The sequence below is a fragment of the Alligator sinensis genome, unplaced genomic scaffold, assembly GCF_000455745.1.
Source record: "Alligator sinensis unplaced genomic scaffold, ASM45574v1 scaffold2158_1, whole genome shotgun sequence".
Taxonomy (NCBI): domain Eukaryota; kingdom Metazoa; phylum Chordata; order Crocodylia; family Alligatoridae; genus Alligator; species Alligator sinensis.
In genome coordinates, this window is record NW_005843934.1 from 1 (window position 1) to 21,682 (window position 21,682).

At 46.9% G+C, this 21,682-nt stretch overlaps 2 protein-coding genes and 1 long non-coding RNA gene across 3 annotated transcripts; 2 read left to right on the forward strand and 1 right to left on the reverse strand.

Annotated features, from left to right (window-relative positions):
* Positions 1-16: 16 nt before the first annotated feature.
* On the forward strand, positions 17-3,877 carry LOC102368014 (olfactory receptor 2T27-like). Its single transcript, XM_006039245.1, has 2 exons — positions 17-31; positions 2,630-3,877. The coding sequence occupies exon 2, from the start codon at positions 2,751-2,753 to the stop codon at positions 3,690-3,692; it is 942 nt and encodes a 313-aa protein (XP_006039307.1). The 5' UTR covers positions 17-31; positions 2,630-2,750; the 3' UTR covers positions 3,693-3,877.
* An 8,098-nt stretch (positions 3,878-11,975) lies between these two features.
* On the forward strand, positions 11,976-12,932 carry LOC102368262 (olfactory receptor 56-like). Its single transcript, XM_006039246.2, has one exon. It carries the CDS (start codon positions 11,988-11,990, stop codon positions 12,930-12,932), a length of 945 nt encoding a protein of 314 aa, XP_006039308.1. The 5' UTR covers positions 11,976-11,987.
* A 7,023-nt stretch (positions 12,933-19,955) lies between these two features.
* On the reverse strand, positions 19,956-21,341 carry LOC112548997. The gene is made up of 3 exons (XR_003092437.1): positions 21,192-21,341; positions 20,676-20,779; positions 19,956-20,033 (listed from the first exon to the last, which is right to left on the reverse strand). It is a non-coding gene; the product is annotated as an uncharacterized LOC112548997 (long non-coding RNA).
* Between the last annotated feature and the right edge of the window lie 341 nt (positions 21,342-21,682).

The following is a 21,682-nucleotide window of genomic DNA, read 5'->3' on the forward strand; positions in this document are numbered from 1 at the left end:
GCTAGATGCACAAGCAGGATGAAAAGCAGAGGTAAAGAATTTCTTCAGGTTTTGGGCATTAATTGTTATTATATTATTTTAATTTTGAAGCTTAAATGGAGTTCAAGCCTGAGAGATTTTAAAGTCATTTACTTTCTTAGAAAACTACAGCCATCCCATACTAAAGAAATGCCATGCCCAGAACAATATTTTCTTTAATTTTAAATGTATAGGTAATGAGAAAAAAAGTTCACTTTGTGTGTTTACTTTAGAGCCACTAACCCATTATTTATTGTGAATGCACATATACCAATGGGATGGGAAAACCAAAATATTCTGTGACTATTATAGAATAGAGGAGATTAGATCTGTAAAGGCTTGGGGTATAGGAGCTTCTTTTGAAATAAATGACAGTGTTTTTTGTGACAGATCAAAAGTCTTACTGAAATTGTCACAGATAGAAATAAAACAGATCATGGTAAGTGATTACTGTTTTCTTCTAGCCCTACTATATACAGGAAAAGATTCTTAAAAACTCATAACTCTTTGTTACAAACAGCACCATTTTTCTCTTTAATGATCCCCATGTGATAACCAGGGAAGACGTGGCATATATATGTTTCACAAAAAGTTTTTCAGGTATTACATTTCAATAAAGCCATAATAATTCTACTTTTAAGTATTATTACTTCTATTAGTACTACTACTAATAAAATAGGGCTTATTTCTTTTTTGTCCACAAATGTGTTGCAATGTTCTTTTTTTTGGATGTGATAAGTAATGAAATAATACAACTAAGAACCAGAAGGTGTATATTATTAATGTAAACAGACTATTCCTGTCAGGGTAACTATGTAGGTTGATGAGCCTCAAAGGAACCCGAGGAGGAGGAAATGTCTGAGAAGAAGGGGTAAAAGTCAGGCTGTCCTGGACTCAATTCCAAATTCCCCTTCCACTTTAGCAGGTCCAGGATTTCACCCAGGCCACTTTTAGGGCTGTTAAAATGTCAGATACAGAGAGTTGTAGTTTAATATAGCACATCACATATGATCCATGTGGTATATCATAATAGATATGTAAAATATCATATTGTATATTTATATTTTAATGCCTTTGAAACCTATGCTGGTAGAAGGATAGTTTTTGAGAGGTGCTTCACAACCCTGTATCTCCCAGTGACTTTGGGGGCTGTGTGCTCTTAAGGAGGAAACTAGTATCAATCTTTCAGGACTTTCCTTTGTCCCTAGCTTTGAATGTGAGGGGCTAAATCCTAGTTATCTTTCTGTACTTAAATTGTATGTCTGAAGTTCGGAAGCTATAGAGGTCCGGGATTTCCCCCAGGCCACTTTTAGGGCTGTTAAAAATGTCAGAAACAGAGAGAGTTAATTTAACATAGCATTTCACATATGATCCATGTGATATAGCATAGCATATATGTATCATATCATATAAAATATTTGCATTTTAATGCCTTTGAACCCCACACTGTAAGCGGGATTGTTTGTGCGTCACAACCCTGTATCTCCCAGTGACTTTGGGGTCTGTGTTCTCTCAAAGAGGAAACTACAGTGCCACTCTTTCAAGACTTGCCCTTGTTCCTAGCTTTGCATTTGAGGGGCTAAATGCTAGTTATCTTTCTGTACCTAAATTGTTTATATAAGGTTCGGAAGCTATAGAGATCTAGGATTTATAGTTGACTCTGCCAGAAGGAAAACAGCCACAGAGACAAAGGCACTTTGCTTTTCAGATTTTCTATAGAAACGTTCTGGGCACATGTATTAGGGTTGGGTTTTTTTTAGAATGTGCTTGTTAAATGGTGACGTGTTTGGGACAGAGCATGTTTCCTCATACCACTATGTGCAGTGCCTGCCTCGTCAAGTGCTTCTCCTCCTATTCCTACTCATAACGTTAATAATGATAAATGTCACTGTTCATGGTGATGGAAAAGGAGAATGGCCAAAATGACTGAGCCACACTCAGTCATTATTCAATGTTTTACCATGAGGTATTCCTGTGATATTCTTTTCCCATTGACATCGGTCAGACTCACAGGTAACAGGGTAGTATTAGGAGTGGGGCTGCTATTTGGGTATTATTACCAGCATGGAGCACAGGAACTCCTTATTTGTCCTGCATCTGGGCAAAGAAAATAACATGCATGGACTTCCTCAATGGCATGGCTCCAATTAACTCATAGAAACCTAGCTAAGATGTCTCTGTAGAACATAGCAGGTCAGGGATACACAACCTTTTCCAACTGAAAACCAGAATAATCTGCCCTTATAGGAGATGGGTGGGTGCTAGGACCCGGGCAACACTGCCATTAATCTCCGCTCGCAGCACAAGTAGAATGCCCATATTTGTCTTCATGGCAGCCTGGGGAGAGCACCTGAAGAAAGTGTCCCTCACCACCAAATGCCACCAATGGCCCACAATGCAGGCAACAGGATGAAAATCCCTGCTGTAGTCAATACCACAGCATAGGCATACTATGAATTAAAGCACTGTAATTCCATGTGCAGGTGGGACCTGGAGGTGGACATTGAAATGCTGGGCAAAGTTTAGAAAATCTTCAGCCTAAATAAAAACAGTTCCCAGGGAAGTGAAGTTATTGTCTCATCAACCATAATGTCTGGCATTTTTTTTACAGGAGAAGAAAACCTTGCAGCTGCCTCTGTTGCCATTACTGTTATCCAGAAGGAAGTGTGTGCACAGTCCCCAGGTCATGCTGTATTTGTGCAGAGCTTCAGGCACAGCCACATGAAGAGGAAATGAAGAGTGGGAACGAAACTTCTTTGGCAGACTTTATTCTGCTGGGACTCCTGAGCCGGACCAATGTACACATTTTCTCCCTGGCTCTGATCTTATTAGCTTTCATCACTGCTGTGTCTGGAAATGCTCTCCTCATACTTCTAATCCATGTGGATTCCTCCCTTCACACCCCCATGTACTTTTTCCTCAGCCAATTGGCCTTCATGGACATCTGTCAGACTCTGATTGTTGTTCCCAAAATGGCAGCAGGCTTTCAGAGTGCAGGCAACCCCATTTCTCCAGTGGCCTGTGGGGCTCAGATTTTCCTCTCTCTGACTGTGGGTGTGTCGGAGTGCCTCCTTCTGGCAGTCATGGCTTATGACAGGTATGCAGCCATTTGCAACCCCTTGCAATACCCCGTCCTCCTGAGCAGGAAAGTCTGCCTGGGCCTGACAAGTGGGGTCTGGATTGGAGCATCTGCAGATGCCTTGATTCTTGCAGCTTCTACAATGCAGCTTTCCTACTGTGGCTCTAAAGAGATTAACCACTTTTTTTGTGAGGTCCCAGCCCTGCTCAAATTGTCCTGCTCTGACACATCCCGATATGAGACTCTGGTGTTCGTGACTAGCGTTGTCCTTCTCCCCATACCCTCTTCTATCATCATAGCCTCTTATGCTCGCATCCTTGCTGCAGTCCTAAGGATGAATTCAACTAAACAGCGGAAAGCTCTGGCCACTTGTTCCTCCCATCTGACTGTAGTGGGCATATACTATGGGGCAGGCATCTTCATGTACATGAGACCCACCTCCTACCACTCACCAGAGGAAGACAAGATTGTGTCTCTATTTTACACTGTTGTCACCCCAGTGCTGAATCCACTCATCTACAGCCTGAGAAACAAGGACGTCTTAGGTTCCCTAAGAAAGCTGTTTGGGAAATGCAGAGTCTACCAACAAAATTGATAGAAGCTGTAGTTTACAACCTACTAAATCTCCTCAACCTGAGAAGGCTGCTGGCACAGTTTTCTGGGACATTTAGAAGGAAGCTACATTTTCTCAGTCACTTAAGAGCCAGTGCCCTACTGTGAATCAAAGGCTTTTGGACTCTATCACTTAAACAGTAAGAAACAAGTGTGAGCTAGGTTCCCCCACACTACCAGTTCACTAGTTTTTCCCTGTTCCAGGAAATATAAATAAATAATTGCATACAGTGGGCATGTCTAAATGAGATGCTGTACTGTACAGTAGACTAATCTACTGCACAGTAAAGAATCACTGTCTACCTGTGTGTGGTATATACTGTTCAATAAATTAGTATATACAGGCAGCGGTACTGTGCAGTAGCTAATGCATGTAAAATACACGTAGTACATTAACTGTGCATTAGTTTCTGTGTAGTAGTGCACATGTAGCCTCTTACCAGGAGCAAATTTGCTTCTGGTCAGCCTAGACAGCAGGGGGGCACAGGAGACAGGGAATTTCTTGTCCCTGCTCCTTGTGCTCTTCAGCTCACAGCTCCCCTCAGAAGCTGGAAGCCGACCAACACCAGGACTGGGGAGCTCTCTGCCCCCTATCCTGGTTCCTGGCTCCCAGTGTGGAGGTGGCTGCTCTGGGGGGCACATGGGGGCTGGGGTCCCAGCCATCGATTGCCCCCTGTAGCTTCCAGTTCTGTGCTGTGCAGAGTTGCTCTGGGGGGATATTGGGCATACTGGGAACCCAAGCAGAGCAACTGCCAATGAGCCTTGTACCCATCCACCCAGCAGGAAACCTGCCAGCAGGTGCCCCACACCTAGGACAGCTTTCAGTGAACCTTCTGCTGGGCAGGAACGCCCTGCCTGGGAGGGGGCTGTCTGACACCTGTGTGTCCCAATGGGCATCAGGTGAGGAGAGCTCGTATAGATGTGCTCCTGGGGAAGGCTTACTGTATAGTGTTTTACTGTACAGTAAGCCTAAGGTGAATTAGTAGAACATATTGACACGCCCACTGAAAACTTGATGCGGGGGGCTGAAATGTCGTATTTCCCTTATGTTGACTCTTTGCATGTGGCCCACACCCTCCTACAGAAAACAGGTCAACTGGTAGGGCAACAGAAATGATCTGGGGCCTGGGATCCAAGAGTTATGAAGAAAGTTTTGAAGAGAGATATTTGGTAGGCCTGTGTGAAGTGGCTAGTATTCACTTCGGATTTGGTGAATTTGGGGGACAGTGATTCAATTTGGTGATTCGAATCACTGTCCTGAATCGATTCAGCCGAATCTGATTTGGAGATTCTGCCGCTGCTGAATCAGCTGAATCTCTGAATTAGGCCCCCATCCACCGCCTGCTCTCCCAGCCCCTCCAACACATGGCTTCCCTGTCCAGCCTCAGCTCCCCGCTCTTTGAAAAGAAAAAAAAAAGCCCTGTACTCACCGGCCCCTGCCAAGTGGGAGGGGGGTACAATCCCCACTTCCCCGTGCTTTGTGGGGGGCTCTGCCACAAGCCTTCCAACACCCACTCAGTCTCCCGGCCTCCCCAGGACTGCTCCACCCACTCCAGCTCCTGGTTCTTTAAAAAAAAAAAAGGGCGGGGGGGCTGAACTCACTGGCTCCTGCCAGGCAAGGGGACCATCCCCACTGCCTCCAACTGCCCAGTGCTGCAGGATGGGGGCTCTGCCATGAGTCCCCAGAAGCCCTGAGGCCGCTACGGCAGCCTGTGAATTCAGGGCATTTTTTTTTTAAAGAACGGGGAGCTGGGGCAGGCAGGGCAGCCATGGAGGGGTGGGAGCTGGGAGAGCGGGCAGGGTCAGGGGGCTCATGGCAGTGCCCCGCATGCAGCGTGGGGCAGTGAGGAGCAGCAAGGATCGCCCCCCACCTGGCATCACGTGGTGAGCCCAGGGCTGTTTTTTATTTTTTATTTTTAAGAGTGGGGAGCTGAGGCTGGGCGGGGCAGCCATGGGTGGGGGGGCTCGGAGAACAGGCAGAGGGTGGTGGGGGAGCTCATGGGGCTGGGGGGAGCAGGCAGGGCATGTGGCATGGCAGGGGTTCCCCCATGGTCCCCTCCCTCCCCCTCCAGCCCCCGCTCCCCTGCCCCCTACTTACCGGCACAGAGTCCGGTTCCAGCTCCCTGTGGCAGTGAGTGGGGACTGCCTGAATCTTCAAAGCGCTCTGAATCTTTTCTGAATTTATTCAGAGAGCTTCGAATTGATTCAGACCTTTTTATTGGTCTCCTGATTTGATTCAGATGGGGAATTTCGGTTTTCCAAATCAGGCTGAATCGCCTCCAAATTGAATCAGCTCCCAAAACTTCACATAGCCCAAATATTTGGCTAGGGATATTCGGGCTGGAGAAGAAAAGACTGCCAGGGGGATTTGATAACACTCTTCAAATAACTGAAGGGTGATTCAGAGAGATCGAAGTTGGTCTTTTCTCTGTGCTGATAAGGGACAGGACCAGGAGCAATGGCCTGCCTAGACTCTCATTGTTGTTCAAAGTCTCACCAGAAATCTTTTTTCCTTTTTTGTTTTGTTTGGACTTTTGTTATTTCTTCACTTCTAGGCCTCTCCAACATTCATTTTTTCATGGGAAGTTTATCTAAGGAGCCAGTTACTATAGTTTATATTGATGCTATATGCAATTTTCTCACTTCTTAGGAGCTATTAAAAAAATCTAACCTAGGTCACAATGGAGGGACTTTTATTAGTGCTCGAGTGACGGCGAAGTACTTTTGTGGGTCATCATTTTTTATGGGACCAAGTGCATGGTTTGGATACACAAGCTTTCAAATTCAGCGTGTTCTTCTGCGGGTCAGGAGCTTTTTGCTCCTAACACAAGAAATTTGCTCCATGCTGTTTTATCCTAAGTATGAGAATTTTTTCTAAGTGTGCTCTTAGGCCTTCTCTCTCTAAACTGTCATTGGCACAGATATGCCAGTTACAAGGGAAAGGTTACTTCCCCACTCCACCTCCAGCGTAGCTCTGCACTTTGTATAGGTGAGGCTCCGTTAAAACTACCAGCCTAACTCTGTGTTGAGTGGCAGAATTTAAACAGATTTTTCAAAGCACTAAGGAGAACTACAGATGCCCTCGCATACACATTAGACTAAGGTACAAACAGTCTCAGATCAGGCACCTGATTCTGTGGTCTGCAATCAAGGACTAGATTCCACTCATTTGTGTGTGAGGCCTATGGTTCTTCTACCATAATTTGCATCCTACAAATAATGAGAGGCAAATCTAACTAGGGCACATGTTCTTTTGTCTTTTCTTTGTTCTGGACTGTCTGTGTGAGAGGGATGTGTTGCACTCGAATATTTGAGGAATTGATGTTCTTGATGGAGAAACATCGTGTCGAGTGAGTCAGAACCCAGAAGTCTCATTGCACTAGAAAATGAAGCAGTGAGAGATCTGGTATTCTGTATTTGAATGAACTGTTTACACACAACATGTCCCAAATTCAAACAAAAGGAACAAACTAAGAAAAAGCGGAAAAAAACCTACCCCTAGAATTTCATTTAAGAAAGCCTGAAAAGTATTGTCTTTTGTCCTTCTTGAAAGGCTTTGTTCTTTCCCGTGTCAAGACAGAGGTTGCCAGGACATTTCCCTGAGCAGAACTTTGCAGAGTTTTCATACACCTGAATGGAGGAAGGTCTGCCAGAGCACCAGTTGGGCCTGAAAGTGCAACTTAATTAAGGACTTGGGACAAGAGTCCCCAAAGTGTGAGAATGTTTATGCATTTTGCTCCCCTTAGATTTCACGGCTGTTGCTGAAGAGGTGACATAATGCCCTCAAATCTTGACTTGGCCTTTAAAAGGCTGTGTTTTTATGACACATGCTCCCTTCTCTCTGCTGGGTAATTTACTCAACTAGATGAAGAAGCACAATAAAAAGCCAGAGTTACACTGTCCCTTTCTTTAATGTCCTTGTTTAAGGCTGATTTCAGACTGTTTTTATATATTGCCCATGTTGCATTTTTTCAACCCATATAAAAGTATTTTTTCAGGCTCTAGGCGCTAATTGTTATCACATTATTTTAATTTTGAAGCTTAAATGGAGTTCATGCCTGAGGCATTTTAAAGACATTTACTTCTTATGAAAACTACTCCTGCCCCATACTAAAGAAACGCCATGCCTACAACAGTCAGTTCTTTAATTTTAAAAGTAAAGGTAGTGAGAAAAGTAGTTCATATGGATTGCTAATGTACTTTCTTTAGAGCCAGTAACACATTATTTCCTGTAAAGGTACACATACCAATGGGATGGGAAAAGTAAAGGATTCTGGGAATATAATAGCATAGAAGAGATTAGCTATGTAAAGATTTGGGGTATGGGAGCTTCTTTTGAAATGAATGAGTGTATTTTTTGCAAGAGATCAAAATCTCTGTATACATTTCTTACTGAAGTGGTCACAGAAAGAAATAAAACAGATCGAGGTAAGTAATTACTATTTTCTTCCTGTCCTATTTTATACAGGAGAAGATTCTTTAAACCAGATATTTCTTTATGAATCCCATGTGATAATCAGAGAAGTGGCATAGATATGTTTCACAAAATGTATTTCAAGTATTACTATTCAATAATGCCATTTAACTTTTACTCCTAATTATTGTAACTTGACTAGTATTATTAACAATAAAATATGTTTTATTTTATTTTTTTATAAACAAATGTACTGCAATGCGCTTTTTGATGTGATAACAAATGAAGTGATACAATTAAGAACTGGAAGATGGATATAATTAATTTAAACAGGTTATTCCTGTCAGCGTAGCTACATAGGTTGATGAACTTCCAAGGAACCTGAGGAGCAGGAAATGTTTGAGAAGAAGGGGTAAAAGTCAGGCTGTCCTGGACTCCCATTCCAAATTCCCTGTTCACTTTAGCAGGTCCAGGATTTCCCCCAAGCCACTTATAGGGCTATTCAAAACGTCAGATGCAGAGAGATTTAGTCTAACATAGCATATCACATATGATCCATGTGGTATAGCATAACATATATGTATAATATCATATAAAATATTTCCATCGTAATGCATTTGAAACCTACACAAAGAAGGACTGCTTTTGAGAGGTGCTTCACAACCCTGTATTTCACAGTTACTTTGGGGTCTGCGCTCTCTCAAAGAGGAAACTGAAGTGCCACTTTTTCTAGACTTTCTCTTTTCCCTAGCTTTGCATGTGAGGGGCTAAATCCTAGTTATCTTTCTGTAGCTACATGGTATGTACAAAGTTTGGTGGTTATAGAGCTCTAGGGTTTCTAGTTCACTCTGCCAGAAGGAAAACAGGCACCAAGGCCGAGGACTGCAGAGCCCCAGGGAGATTCTGGAGATCAAGGATGGTTTGAGAAGCTGAGTACAGGAAAACCACACATTACAAAAAAAAAAAAAAAAAGGCAAAGAAATCTTAATAGCCCATCTAATACTGGAATACAAACCACTGACAATTGCTAAGACAATACCGATAAAGCATAGTGAGCTGCTGATTTAAAAGAAATATCCATTCATTGAGAGTCACACAATCATTAGTACAGAAAGAAAGAAATCTTTTAGATTCAGGTCTTAATGATCTTGAATGTGTGGGCAGCCTTCTGGGCAAAATAACTTCTTACCAAGGCTCCAGAGACTAGGTTTCAAAGAAGCGCTGATCTTGGTTCACCTGCAGAGGGGTAATACAGCAAGGATCAGGGCTCCTGCCCAAGCCTGGGATCTTTATCAACAGTTTTTAGTTGATTTTAAAAAGCTTATGAGATGATCACAAATCAGGCTATCAGATTAAAAAAATTCTTATCATGCAAATTCTTCATTAGGATACAATTATTCCATCTAATATGGTGCTCAGGTATGCCTCATTGGTTTCTTAGGGCATAGACACGTTTTAGTTGACAGTATAAAGCTAGCTCTCTGGCAAAACCAGATCTCACCAGTATAAAACGAAAAGGTTGGCTGGGTGAATGTTAGTTCGTCAAGGACAGCTAGACATCACCTGTGATGGAGTCCATGGGTCTGTAAAGTCAGGGGAAGGGCATAGCAAGGTCACCATACCTTCCTCACTGTTTCACACCATGGGTGTTATCTCACCAGTTAATCCAGCAGTGCCACCACTGCTGAAATAGAGAATTCAGTGAGATTGGGGATTTGATCTAATAGGAAGAAGCAAACTCCCTCTGGTTCAGGGTGTTTCTGTTCCTAATTTTATAGCAGCTATTCTTCAGGTATTTTACCTGTACCACTCCAAGTCTAGCCCCCTCACAAAGTATTTTGCACTGTGTGTCATGCATGCAGCCAGTTACTAGAAACTTTCTGAATTATTTCATTTGGGGGGAAAATGTCCCTTAAAAGAGTGAAATGTCCTTTTCTAATAAAAAAATATCCACACACATTAATTGAAATACTGATTGACAGTTTTTTATCAAAAGCATTATCTAACTGATATTTCTTCTTATTTATATTTTATAAGTGATTTAGTAGAATTAAAATGATATGGCACGGAGCTCAACCAAAATGAGAATAATTTTGTTCCACTTTTTTTATGAAAATTATTATTTATTTTCAAACAGCTTTGGTTGTATTCTTTTCTACTTTTTTTCTTTCTTTTTCTTTTCTTAAGAGCCTACAACTGGAGGTGATACCTTTCATCGAGTCTATTTCAGTTTTGGCTGCTCAAGTTGCTGTATTTTAGTATCCAGAAACAAGTGAGAGCCTGTCCTATGAATTTCACATGTTTTTAAGGAGTATCAATTTGAGCACTGGAAACACCGAACACTAAAAAGGTAGAGCAGATGGAAAAAAATTCTGTTCGAAACATTCTTTTTAACCAGTACTTTGGTTTTCAGAATCGCTATCGGCAGACAAGGTTCCTTGCTGGCCTCCAAGAGCACAGAACAACTGCAGACTTCCTCCGCCTGCAGAAGGGTGTTTGACCAGAAAGCTGGCAAAGAAGAATTGTTCCAACTATTTTAGTTGGTCTAATAAAAAATATCAGATTTACCCAAAGAACCTTGTCTGTCTATGTCCCTAGACCAACACGGCTACAGCCTATACCCCAGATTTTCTATAGAAACTTTCCTGGGAGCAGGTATTGGGGTTTTTTTAGAACTTGTTTATTAAATACTAAGGCGTTTGGGACAGAGAATATCTCCTCATACTCCTACGTGCAGTTCCTGCCTTGTCAATTGTTCCTTCTCCTATTACTACTAATCATGTTAATAATGATGAATGGCAATGTAGATGGTGATGGAAAAGGAGAGTGGCCAGAATGACTGACCCACATACAATCATTGTGCAATGTTTTGCCATGAGGTGTTTCTGTTAGATTATTTCTCATTGACATCAGTCAGACTCACACGTAACAAGGTAGTATTAGGATTGTAGCTACTATTTGGGTACTATTACCAGCATGGAGCACAGGAACTCATTATTTGTCCTGCATCTGGCAGGGAAAATAGCATGCACAGACTTCCTCAATGCCATGGCTCCAATTAACTCATTGAAACCCAGATAAAATGTCTCTGTAGAGCATAGTAGTTCAGGGATTGGAAACCTTTTCCAACTGCAAACCAGAATAATCTGCCCTTATTGGAGGTGGGTGGGTGCTAGCACCTGTCCAACACTCTTACTAGTCTCTTCTCATGGCACAAGTAGAAGTCCTGCAGCTGGAGTTACTTCTCATAGCAGCCTAGGGGCAGCACCTGCAGAAAGTGTGCTCCCACCGACAAATGCCGCCAAAGACCCCAAACCCCTAAGCCAAATTCAAAGTTTATGCAGGCCGTAGGTTGCTGGTTCCTGCTGTAGTCAATTCTGTACCTGCAGCATAGATGTACCATGACTTAAACCACTGGAACTCCACATGTAGGTAGGGCCTGCAGCTGGACGTACTAACGCTAGGCTAATTTCAGTGCCAAAGACCCCAAACTCCTAAGCCAAATTCAAAGTTTATGCAGGACGTAGTTTGCTGGTTCCTGCTGTAGTCAATTCTGTATCTGCAGCATAGATGTACCATGACTTAAACCACTGGAACTCCACATGTAGGTAGGGCCTGCAGCTGGACGTACTAACGCTAGGCTAATTTCAGAAACCTCTAGCCTAAATAAAGACTATTCGCAGGGAAGTGAAGATATTGTCTCATGAACCATAATTTGTGGCATTTCTTCCACAGGAGAAAACGTGCCAGCTGCCTCAGGTGCCATTATTTTGTGCATAGGAGTGCCACATGAAAAGTGTGTGCATATTCCACCAGGCATTTGGTTGTTGTCCAGGGCTTCAGGCACAGCCACATGAAGAGGAAATGAAGAGTGGGAACAAAACTTCTTTGGCAGACTTCATTCTGCTGGGACTCCTGAGCCGGACCAAAGTGCAAAAGTTCTCCCTGGCCATAATCTTATTAGCCTTCATCATTGCCTTGTCTGGCAATGCTCTCCTCATACTTCTAATCAAAGTGGATTCCTCCCTTCACACCCCCATGTACTTTTTCCTAAGTCAGTTGGCCTTCATGGACATCTGTCAGACTCTGATTGTTGTTCCCAAAATGGCAGCAGACTTCCTGACCCCAGGCAACCCCATTTCTCCAGCTGGCTGTGGGGTTCAGATTTTCCTCTCCTTGGCAATGGGTGTATCGGAGTGTCTCCTTCTGGCAGTCATGGCTTATGACAGGTATGTAGCCATTTGCAATCCCTTGCAATACCCCATCCTCCTGAGCAGGAGAGTCTGCCTGGGCGTGACAAGTGGGGTTTGGATCGGAGCATCTGCAAATGCCTTGATTCTTACAGCTTCTACAATGCACCTGCCCTACTGTGGCACTAAAGAGATTAATCACTTCTTCTGTGAGATCCCAGCCCTGCTCAAATTGTCCTGCTCTGACACATCCCAATATGAGACTCTGCTGTTTATGTGTGCCATTGTTTTGCTCCTCGTCCCCTCTTCTGTTATCCTAGCCTCTTATGCTCGCATCCTTGCTGCAGTCCTAAGGATGAAGTCAACCAAAGGACAGCAGAAAGCTCTGGCCACTTGTTCCTCCCACCTGACTGTGGTGGGCATGTTTTACGGGGCAGCCATCTTCATGTACATGAGACCCAGCTCCTACCACTCCCCAGAGCAAGACAAGATTGTGTCTCTGTTTTACACAATTGTGCCCCCAGTACTGAATCCACTCACCTACAGCCTGAGAAACAGGGATGTCTTAAGAGCCCTAAGAAAGCTGTTTGGAAATTGCAGAGTCTTCCAACAAAATTGACAGCAGCCACAGTTTACTATGTGCTACGTGTGATCAATCTAAGAAGGCTACTGGCATGGGTTTCTTGATCATTTAGAAGGAATCTAAAATTTTCTCAGTCACTTAAGCCAGTGCCCTATTGAGTTTCTCAGCTAGTGCCCTACTGAGAATCAAAGTCTTTTGCACTCTATCACTTAAACCCTATAAAGAAGGTGTGAGAAAGTTCCCTCCACTCAGTCAGGTCACTAGTATTTATTTCCTCGTTGCAGGAAATTTAAACAAATAACTGCATACACTGGGCATATCTAGACTAATCTACAAATGACCTGCTCAAAGGATTTAGGCCTTGTTGGCACTCCTTTAGCCATATGGCCTGCCTTACCACATTGATAACACCCCACGCCACGTGGTGTTACCTTTGGTGGTCCTTGTGTTCTATTTTCCTCTCGTGGCCATTCATGCTAGGGTGCCTGAGACTTGTACTTTGGCCTCTGTCACATTGTGATACTGCTAAAGCATCCACAATCCAGAGAACCTCTTCACAGTTGTAGGGTTGGTGTCTGTGCACCCACCTCTGTGTCTCCGCCTCCAAGTCCCACATGAACTGTTCTAATAAGATCTGATCGATTACCCCATCATGCTCATAAAGGTTCAGAAAAAGCCATTTTTTAAGCCTATCTCTTAGTGCCTGCATCAGAATGCAAGGATGAGTTTCTTCACATGCTTTACAGGCCCAAAAGGCCAGCCTATGATTTTCCGGTGTTATCTCAAGGTGGTACAGGATTGTGGCCTTAACGGTCTCATAATTACAAACATCTTCTCTAGAAAGAGACCGATACTCTGCCTACGCCTTATCTACTACTAACATCCCTAATTCATAGGCCCACTGCATGCAGTCTAACCCCACTTGCAAGGCAGTCCACTCAAATGATCTGATGTATGCCTCGGGGTCATCATCTTTAGTTATTCGTGGCATTTTGAGTAGTGACGAATTTGTTTGGAGCCATTCCTGCTGAAGAGCTCCCTGCAACTGTTGCAGGTCTAAGACCTGTCCTAGTGCCTGAAGGGCCTGGCCTAGCAGTTCTGTGTGGGACATGATTGTTGGATCCATAATAGTAATTTCCCAGGTCACATCTCTGATCCTTTCCTGTTCCTGCTCAGTATACCACTCATGCTTCCGCTTACCTGTCAAACGCTTTACAGAGTACCCATGCAGGTGAGACTCCCCTCGACTTGCCTACCACAACTTGATGGAAATAAATTCAACTGAGGGGTTCAGTGGTGTAAATACAGAAGTCCCTACTTGGAGTACTCATATTTCTTACAACGGTTGACATTGGGGCTCCACCTCCCCTACAGTCCAGCCACATGCCAGCCGTCGGTGTTGAGACGATATGATCTGATGCAGCACGTCAGCCTGGTCTGGTCCCAGCCTTCGACAACTCTGGCAGTGTTTTTTCTGGCCCTGTCTAGGTTGTCAGACCTTGTATGCAAGAAGCAACTCCCTGTAGTGGGTCTTGGATGAGAGCCTGTGTGCGCCCTGGCTCTTGCAGCTTCTCAAAACTATTCACAAAGCAAAATAAATAATTAAAATAAAACCAAGAACGTCTCCACAGTGGATGGGCTGTCTCCTCTAAAGCCCATGCCCGTGTTGGGTTTCAGTGAATTCTCTCCACTCCCTGTGGGACCTAAACTCTGAAACAGGTTGAGGATTTGGCTCTCCAGGCTCTGCCTTTTGGAGCCCCTTTGCTGTGTGCTAGTTGAGCCCGTGCGGCCCCTGCATCACCTTATCTCAGTGCCCCAAGGCTGTCCCTGCCTCAGCCTCAGCTGGCCCAGAGGCAGGTCCCCCCTCTCTCTTGCTGGCACCCTGAGTGCCTTTTAACTTCTTCGTGGCGGTGCCACCAGCTGACGTCATCAGCTGGGCACCTCTGAAATTGATTGACAGTGAGCTTTTAAAACACAACGGCGCTGCCACACGCTGCCGCGGCTCCAACCCTACAAGTAGATTTCCCCCTTTCCTGGGACTTTTGATCAGCCCTTTTGGGATCTGCCAGGCGTTCTGGGGTTTCTATGGGGCGTATGTGGCCCTTTTTGTTACAGTCACTGAACCCCAGCTACGTGTCTTGCTTGCTGTTTTGGCTGCGCAGGCCTTGAGTGGGATGATGCCATGAGTGTATCCTTCCTTAGGGCAGGCTGCCCAGGAATGGGGTATTGACAGCTGCCGGCCATGCCGGCCTTGAGAGGGAGGATGCCATGACAGCATCATTCCCTAATGGAGACTGACCAGGAAACAGGTCCTGGCAGTCACTGTGTTGGGGACTGTAGTGCCTCAGCAGGGTGGTCTAGCTGACACTAAATGTCCAGGCTGCAGCCATAAGCCTGGGCCCTTTTTGGTGTCTCACAGATGTTGCATTTCAGCCCACTCGTGTGGGGCTGAACCCCAGCCATGTGTTGGCTGACAGACATGGGCCAGGGTGAAGCTGTGGCACTTCTTGTTGCTTATTCAGGCCTCAGTGGTATACAGGCCTGGTTGGCTTTTTTTCTGCCCAGCGCAGGCCCAGTCAAATAGGCCTGGGTCTTCTTTTGTCCCTTTTGTACCGTACGCCCCAGCCAAGTGCTGTGTTTGGGTCCAAGCCCAAGGCAACATAGGCCTGGCCCGTTTTCTTGTTTCATAGCTGTTAGGTCTCAGCCAGGCAGTGTGGCTGAGGCTATATGTCCAGGCTGCAGCTACACCGACCTGGCGCTCTCTTGTTGTATGCTCAGGCCCGGGTGTAGGACAGGCCTGAGCCCCGCTTTTATTGATTTACAGCTGTTGTGTCTCAGCATAGCTGTATTGCTGAGCCCTGCTGTACGTTTGTTTGCTGTATGTTGGGCCTGGCACATTTTGGGCCTGGCACAAGTTGCTTTTGTGTCTCTGTGTCCTGACCAGTGCAGCGCGGTTGGCACTGGTTGCAGTTCAGGCTCTTTTGCTGTTTGGCTGGCTTTCCTCGGAGTTCTCTTGCGGTTTCCTGCCCCAGCAGAGCTGGGATGAGGAATAAAAACTTTGGGGTGCGATATACTGATGAAAATTGCCGTTTGCTCTTCAAATCCACCACATGAAAGTGAAGATCAGCACTACAGTTTTGCAGGGAGCAACAAGGGGCCCTTTGCAATACAGAAGGACCTACACTTTCTAGCAGTTCCCTGCGGCACAGTGGACCCATGGAGAAGCTCATTGGACTCTCCAGTCAGGGCTCCCCTTTCCAGCCCCTTGCTGAAAGGCCGGAGTAGGGGGCAGGCCCCCAGAACTACCCACCGAGGAGTCCCAAGTCCCAGTCTGCCTGGGTACGGGTAAAGATCCCCATAAGAGGGTGCCACCTATAGACTTTGTTTTGTAGCTTGTAGTGTTTTAAAATCATAGTTAGTGTTTTACTTTTGTTTTTCTTTATGCCTTGTGATAAATTTGGATTGTGTTTATAGGCTGCCTGTGAGAAAAGGGTGGTTGGTTGTATTGGACACCCTGGTAATTTATTTAGTGTTTCCCAGGTAGAGTGGGTGGGGGTTCGAGCCAAGGTAAAATATATTTAGTATCCCAAAAATTGAACCCGGCCCTTGTTGCTGCTGACAGATGCTCAGCAGAAGGGCTACACTAAGTGCCACAGAAGTGCTGATACTGGTTCACCTGCAGAGGGACAATACAGCAGGGATCTCAGTTCCTGCCTGAAAAGAGAGTTTCTGAGGCCAACCTGGGGTCTTTATCACCAGGTTTAGCTGACCTAAAAAAGCTTACTAGATAAAATAATAATATAATAAAAGCCTTGCCACTTCTGGCTGTGTGTCTGTCTCTCCATCACGCTCTGGAGCGGGCCAGGGCCCGGAGTAGCAGCAGCGGGGTGAGGGAGCGGGGCAAGACCTGGGGCAGCAGCAGCGGGGGGAGTGGAGAAGGACTCGGTGCGGTGGAGGGGGTGTTTTGTGGGGCTGTACCCAGAGTAGTGGGGGGAGGGTGCAGGGCCAGATGCTGGTTTCTATTCCTGTCCCCACCCCCAACACCTCCATCATTCATGACGGGCATTGTGCTAGTAGCAGCATAAGCACCTTTAAAGCATTACATCATCCATGCTAGAGGCAAGGTGGGGCCAGATGCTGGTTTCTGTTCCTGTCCCCAGCCCCAACACCTCCATCATTCATGATGGGCATTGTGCTAGTAGCAGCATAAGCACCTTTAAAGCATTACATCATCCATGCTAGAGGCAAGGTGGTACAATTTTTGTGTGTATTATTCAATCATAGAATCATAGGGCATCTTTACCGGGGCACCAGGGTGGTTGGGCATGGGGGGGGGTGGCATTTTAATGAGAGCATCTCACAGGGTCTTATATATTCAGTGTCCAGTGCTTCAAAACAGTGGCGGGGACACTTTAACTAAGGCTCTCAGATGAGCTTTAGTTAAAGTGCCCCAACCACCATGTTGAAATGCAGGGATGCTGAATACATGTGACACCGAGGTTGCTGGAGCATACTACTTTGAACGCTCCAGCAGACTTGATTAATCAATTAAGCAGAGTCTGCTCTGATGAGTTCTAATTAAAAAGCATTGGAGCAGGCCTTGGGCACATGTATAGGTACCAACAGAAATGCAGGGCTGGAAGAGACTTCTGGGTACGCTCAGGAACCAGGCGGTTCCTCCTTTCTGTGGAGTTACTGTCCCTTCAGGGTGTCCCTTCCCTGTTGTTTTTGCTCACAACAGGAATAAGCCACTCCACAGCTTTGAATGCTAGGTGGTTGCTGATATGATTGACATCCCGCTGGGAAAGAGAAACATCCCTTCAGCACCTTGACATGGTTCCTTGTGCACAGTCTGTGGGATCCCGAGGGGATGGGAGGCTGTGCCATCCTCCACACTTTTTCCAGCAGCCCCAGGAATTACAGGGCCAAGGAAGGCAGCTCTGACTTTGTGTGGGGTCGCTCAGGAATGATCCTGCCCAACCTGTCTGAACTCAGCCTCTCCTGGAGCAATGGGTGGCCTGGTGCATCATTAGCGCCTGGGCAAAGGATCAAGACCACATGGGACTAGTGCCCAATTCACGGGGCTTCTAGGCTCCACCGTCTAAAAATGACTTGCTGCAGTCCCCAGGATGTCACTCCTGCAGACTGTGCCTCAGATACCCCATCTATACCGACCATAGCTACTGGGGTGGAAATGCTCAGGTGTGGGCACGCTCACCTGGCTGCTGCTTTCCTTGTGCATCCCTTGTGAACAGGGGGAGGGGGGTTTCCCTTTCCTTTTTTAAGTTTTCTTGTGGTTGCATGCATTCTTTTTGCCTTGAAGGTACATCTCATCCTTTCCACCCTGAGTCTGCTCCAAATTCAGATGTACCATTTACGATGTCTGTCCTCCTCGCTGTGTGGTACCAACCATGGTCAGCAAGGACATCCTGAGCCAGGATGTGGTATGGAGGAGGAAGTCGGAGGTGGGAAATGGTGGTGCTACTTTGCTCCTCTCTCCTCACAGAGCACTATCCCTGGGGGACCAGTCCCACAAAGATCTAAATCCCAGGCAGGACCGCACCTCTTGAGGAAAAGCTTTGTAACAAAGAAACATGAGGTTCTTTGTAGCTTGCCCCACTTGCTCCCAGCCTTTGCTCCCCTTGTCCAAAAAGGAGCTCCTTACTTTTCTTCTTTTCCCGGTTCACCATCAGAAGCACTTTGCACCAGGATGTGGCTCCTTCTTATTCCCACTCCAATTCCAGTTGCTGGGGAAGGGCTCAGCCAGAGTCCCAGCTGCATCCCCCAGGGCAACCAAGCACCCCTACGTGGCCCAAGGATGTTTGATTTCAAACCTTTGGGAAAGTTCCCCCTGATGTCGTCCGCTTCATTGAAACTCTGGAGCTACGCATGTAATGAGAGAAATGCTGAGCTTGTATTACATTGCAGAGGAGTTCTCTCCCTGGGGGAGGCTGCCTGGTGGGCTCTGGGGCAGTGATCTGGGCATATCACTTAGACCCCTGCTTAGTTTGGCGAAGGCAAGTAGTGACCTGCAACATCCTCCACACGGGGCACGCCTGGAAGTGAACGCAGAATGACCTGGGGAGGGGAGATGGGGTCTCAGTGCATTCCCTGGTGAGCGTACGCGTGCTGCTCCCAGATCAGCAACTGTATGAGAAACGTCCAGGCCACAGAGCACAGAGATGAATGACCTGCTCCTGGAGGCTCCTGTCGGGTAATGGGGCAACATTTGATGCTATTCATCCCTCCAGCTGTAGACAGACAGGAGCTTGAGGAGGGAGGGGTGGGCACCAAGCCCCTCTGCTCTGCCGCAGCCAGGGTAGGGCTAGGCCAGAGAGTGTGGTGTTTCCTATGCTCCTATGCCTTCAACACCCAGCTTCCAGTTGGTGCTGCACAGTCGTGGCACTGCCCAACCCTGCTTTATCATACTGCCACATCATCCTTTCCCCTCCCTAGCCAAAGAAAGGAGTGACATGGACCCAGAGTTTCACTCTGAGGATTATGGCCTTTTTCCTCCTTCTTTCAGCCCCTCCTATGCAACCTGCTGCAATCCAGGACAGCTCTGGGCAGTGCAGGGCTGCTGGGGCGGGGGAGGAACGGCCCCAGCTTCCCGGCAAGGTTGAGCTGTTAACTCCTGACACTTGACATGGTCCTTCTCTCCCCGCACCCAGCAAAGGTAACTCTGGTTTTGTCCCAGGTGGGGATCTTGGCTCCAGCCTTGCCGTTAACACAATCAGGAGGAGAAGAAACATGATTCAAGTTCCTGATTCCCCGTCCACTTCCAGTGTCCTCTGGGAGTCCACCGCCCCAGCTGGGTGCTCCTGTGTTGGGACCATATTGTTTCTGTCCCTGAACACAAACAGATCTGTCCCAACATTTTCTCAAGGGTGTGTTGGGATTTCATGAGGCTGCAGCATGTCCTCCTTCACCCACCCGCTCTGATATCCGCTGTACCTGTTTGCACCCCTGTGTCCTCCTTTCCGTGTTGTACCAACCAAGGTCACCAAGGACATCCTGAGTACAACTAATTTTTAAATTCTTTATTAAAATTTGGGGTCCAACTATAAGGGAGGTAATTTCGGCCTGGGGAATAGTGAAGGCCTGGCATGGGACTGTGGGTCCCTCCAACTCTTGTCCCTGCAAAAAAAGGGAAGAACAGGGGAAATGTTAGGAAAACGCTGAGGCTGCCTGATGTCCGGGCACAAATATCTCATTTGTGGTCACTGTGGTGCCCATGCTGGCTGCTCACTGAGGTGGTCTGGGCTGAGCAGGACGCTGCCTGACTTCAGCCGTCCCTCCCTGCCAGTGCTGGGGATGCTCCCCCATCCCACAGCTGTTTCAGGCACTTTTAAGCTGTGCAGAAAGGCTGTGGTCTCCCAGCACAATAGCACGTAGTCTCCTCCCTGCCCTGCACTGCTTTGTCACCCACACCCTGACGGACCCAAACAGCTCATCCTCTCGGGTCCAAGCAGAGCCTCATTCCCAGACAAGACCCTCCCTGGGGAAGCTGCTTGGGGTGGAGGGTATTGGGGGGGCTCCAGGGGATCTGTAAGAGGGATGACGGAGTAAGGAAGATGTGTCAGAGGCTGTAGAGGAGGTGTTTTTGAGAGGGTCCCTGGCAGGGAGAGGACTCAAGGCCCAAAGCTGCTCAGCTCCCTGCTGTCAGAGCCAGCCCCAGTTCAGTGGCGCCGTCCCTGGCTCTGTGTGGGCAGACATTAATGTCCAGGGAACTTCCACATGGGATTATGAACAAGCCCTTCACCTTCCTCCTCCTCTTACCCAAGCCTCGGCCCCAACCGGAGGAGCCGCTCCTCTTCCTCCTCCCACTCCTGCTCCCGGTCCAGAAAATACTGCTCCGCCTGCTGCTCCTTCTCGATCCAGAACTGGAGGTTCAATGGGAAGCAGGAGGGAACAAAGGAGGAGTCAGTGCAGACAGCAGCAAGTGACCCCACAGGACACATCCCCACAGACACACAGCCACCCTGCCTCACCCCACTGCAGGGACAGGTGAGACACACTTACTTTCGACTTGATCAATGAATGTAACTGGGAGTGCACAATCATGCACACAGAAACCCTTCTCCAGTGCACGGGGACATATGTGTATTCGCCACAACACCCTCGCATGTGAACACAGACTCCCGAGTGCAGGCCCCTTTCTCTGCGTGTGTGTGTTTGTGTTTGTGCTTGTACACATCCATCATCCACAGCCCAATAACCCCATGAGCGACCTCTCACCAGACACACAGACTCATCTACCCCTTGAGAGCACAGGGCGGTGCCCCAGGATTTCACCTTTCTACGCAGTACCCCCAGTTTCTCTATGCCGTGCAGCCGGACAAGGGCTTTTTCCAGCTCCTCCAGCTGCCGGTTTCGTTGGTCCCATTTATGGACAGGGAGGAAAGCCCGGCAGCTCTGAATTTTCAGGCAGTCCTGGAGACTGGTGATATCCTGCCAGGAAACAGAGTCCTTTAAGCACCTTAACATTGCCATGGGCTGGGGATCTTTCTGCACACTCTGTGGGATCCCGAGGGGGTGGGAGGCTGTGCCGTCCTGCACACTGTCGACAGCAGCCCCAGAAATCACAGGGCCCTGGCAGGCAGCTCAGACTCTGCGCAGGGTTGCCCAAGAGGGCTCCTGCCCAACCTCCCCGAACACAGCCTTTCCTGGAGCAACAGGAGGCCTGAGGCACTATTAGCTCCTAGGCACTGGAACGAGACCACATGGGAGTAGTGCTCAAAGCTCAGGGCTCCCAGGCCCCATCCATGGCTCTGCCAATGACCCTC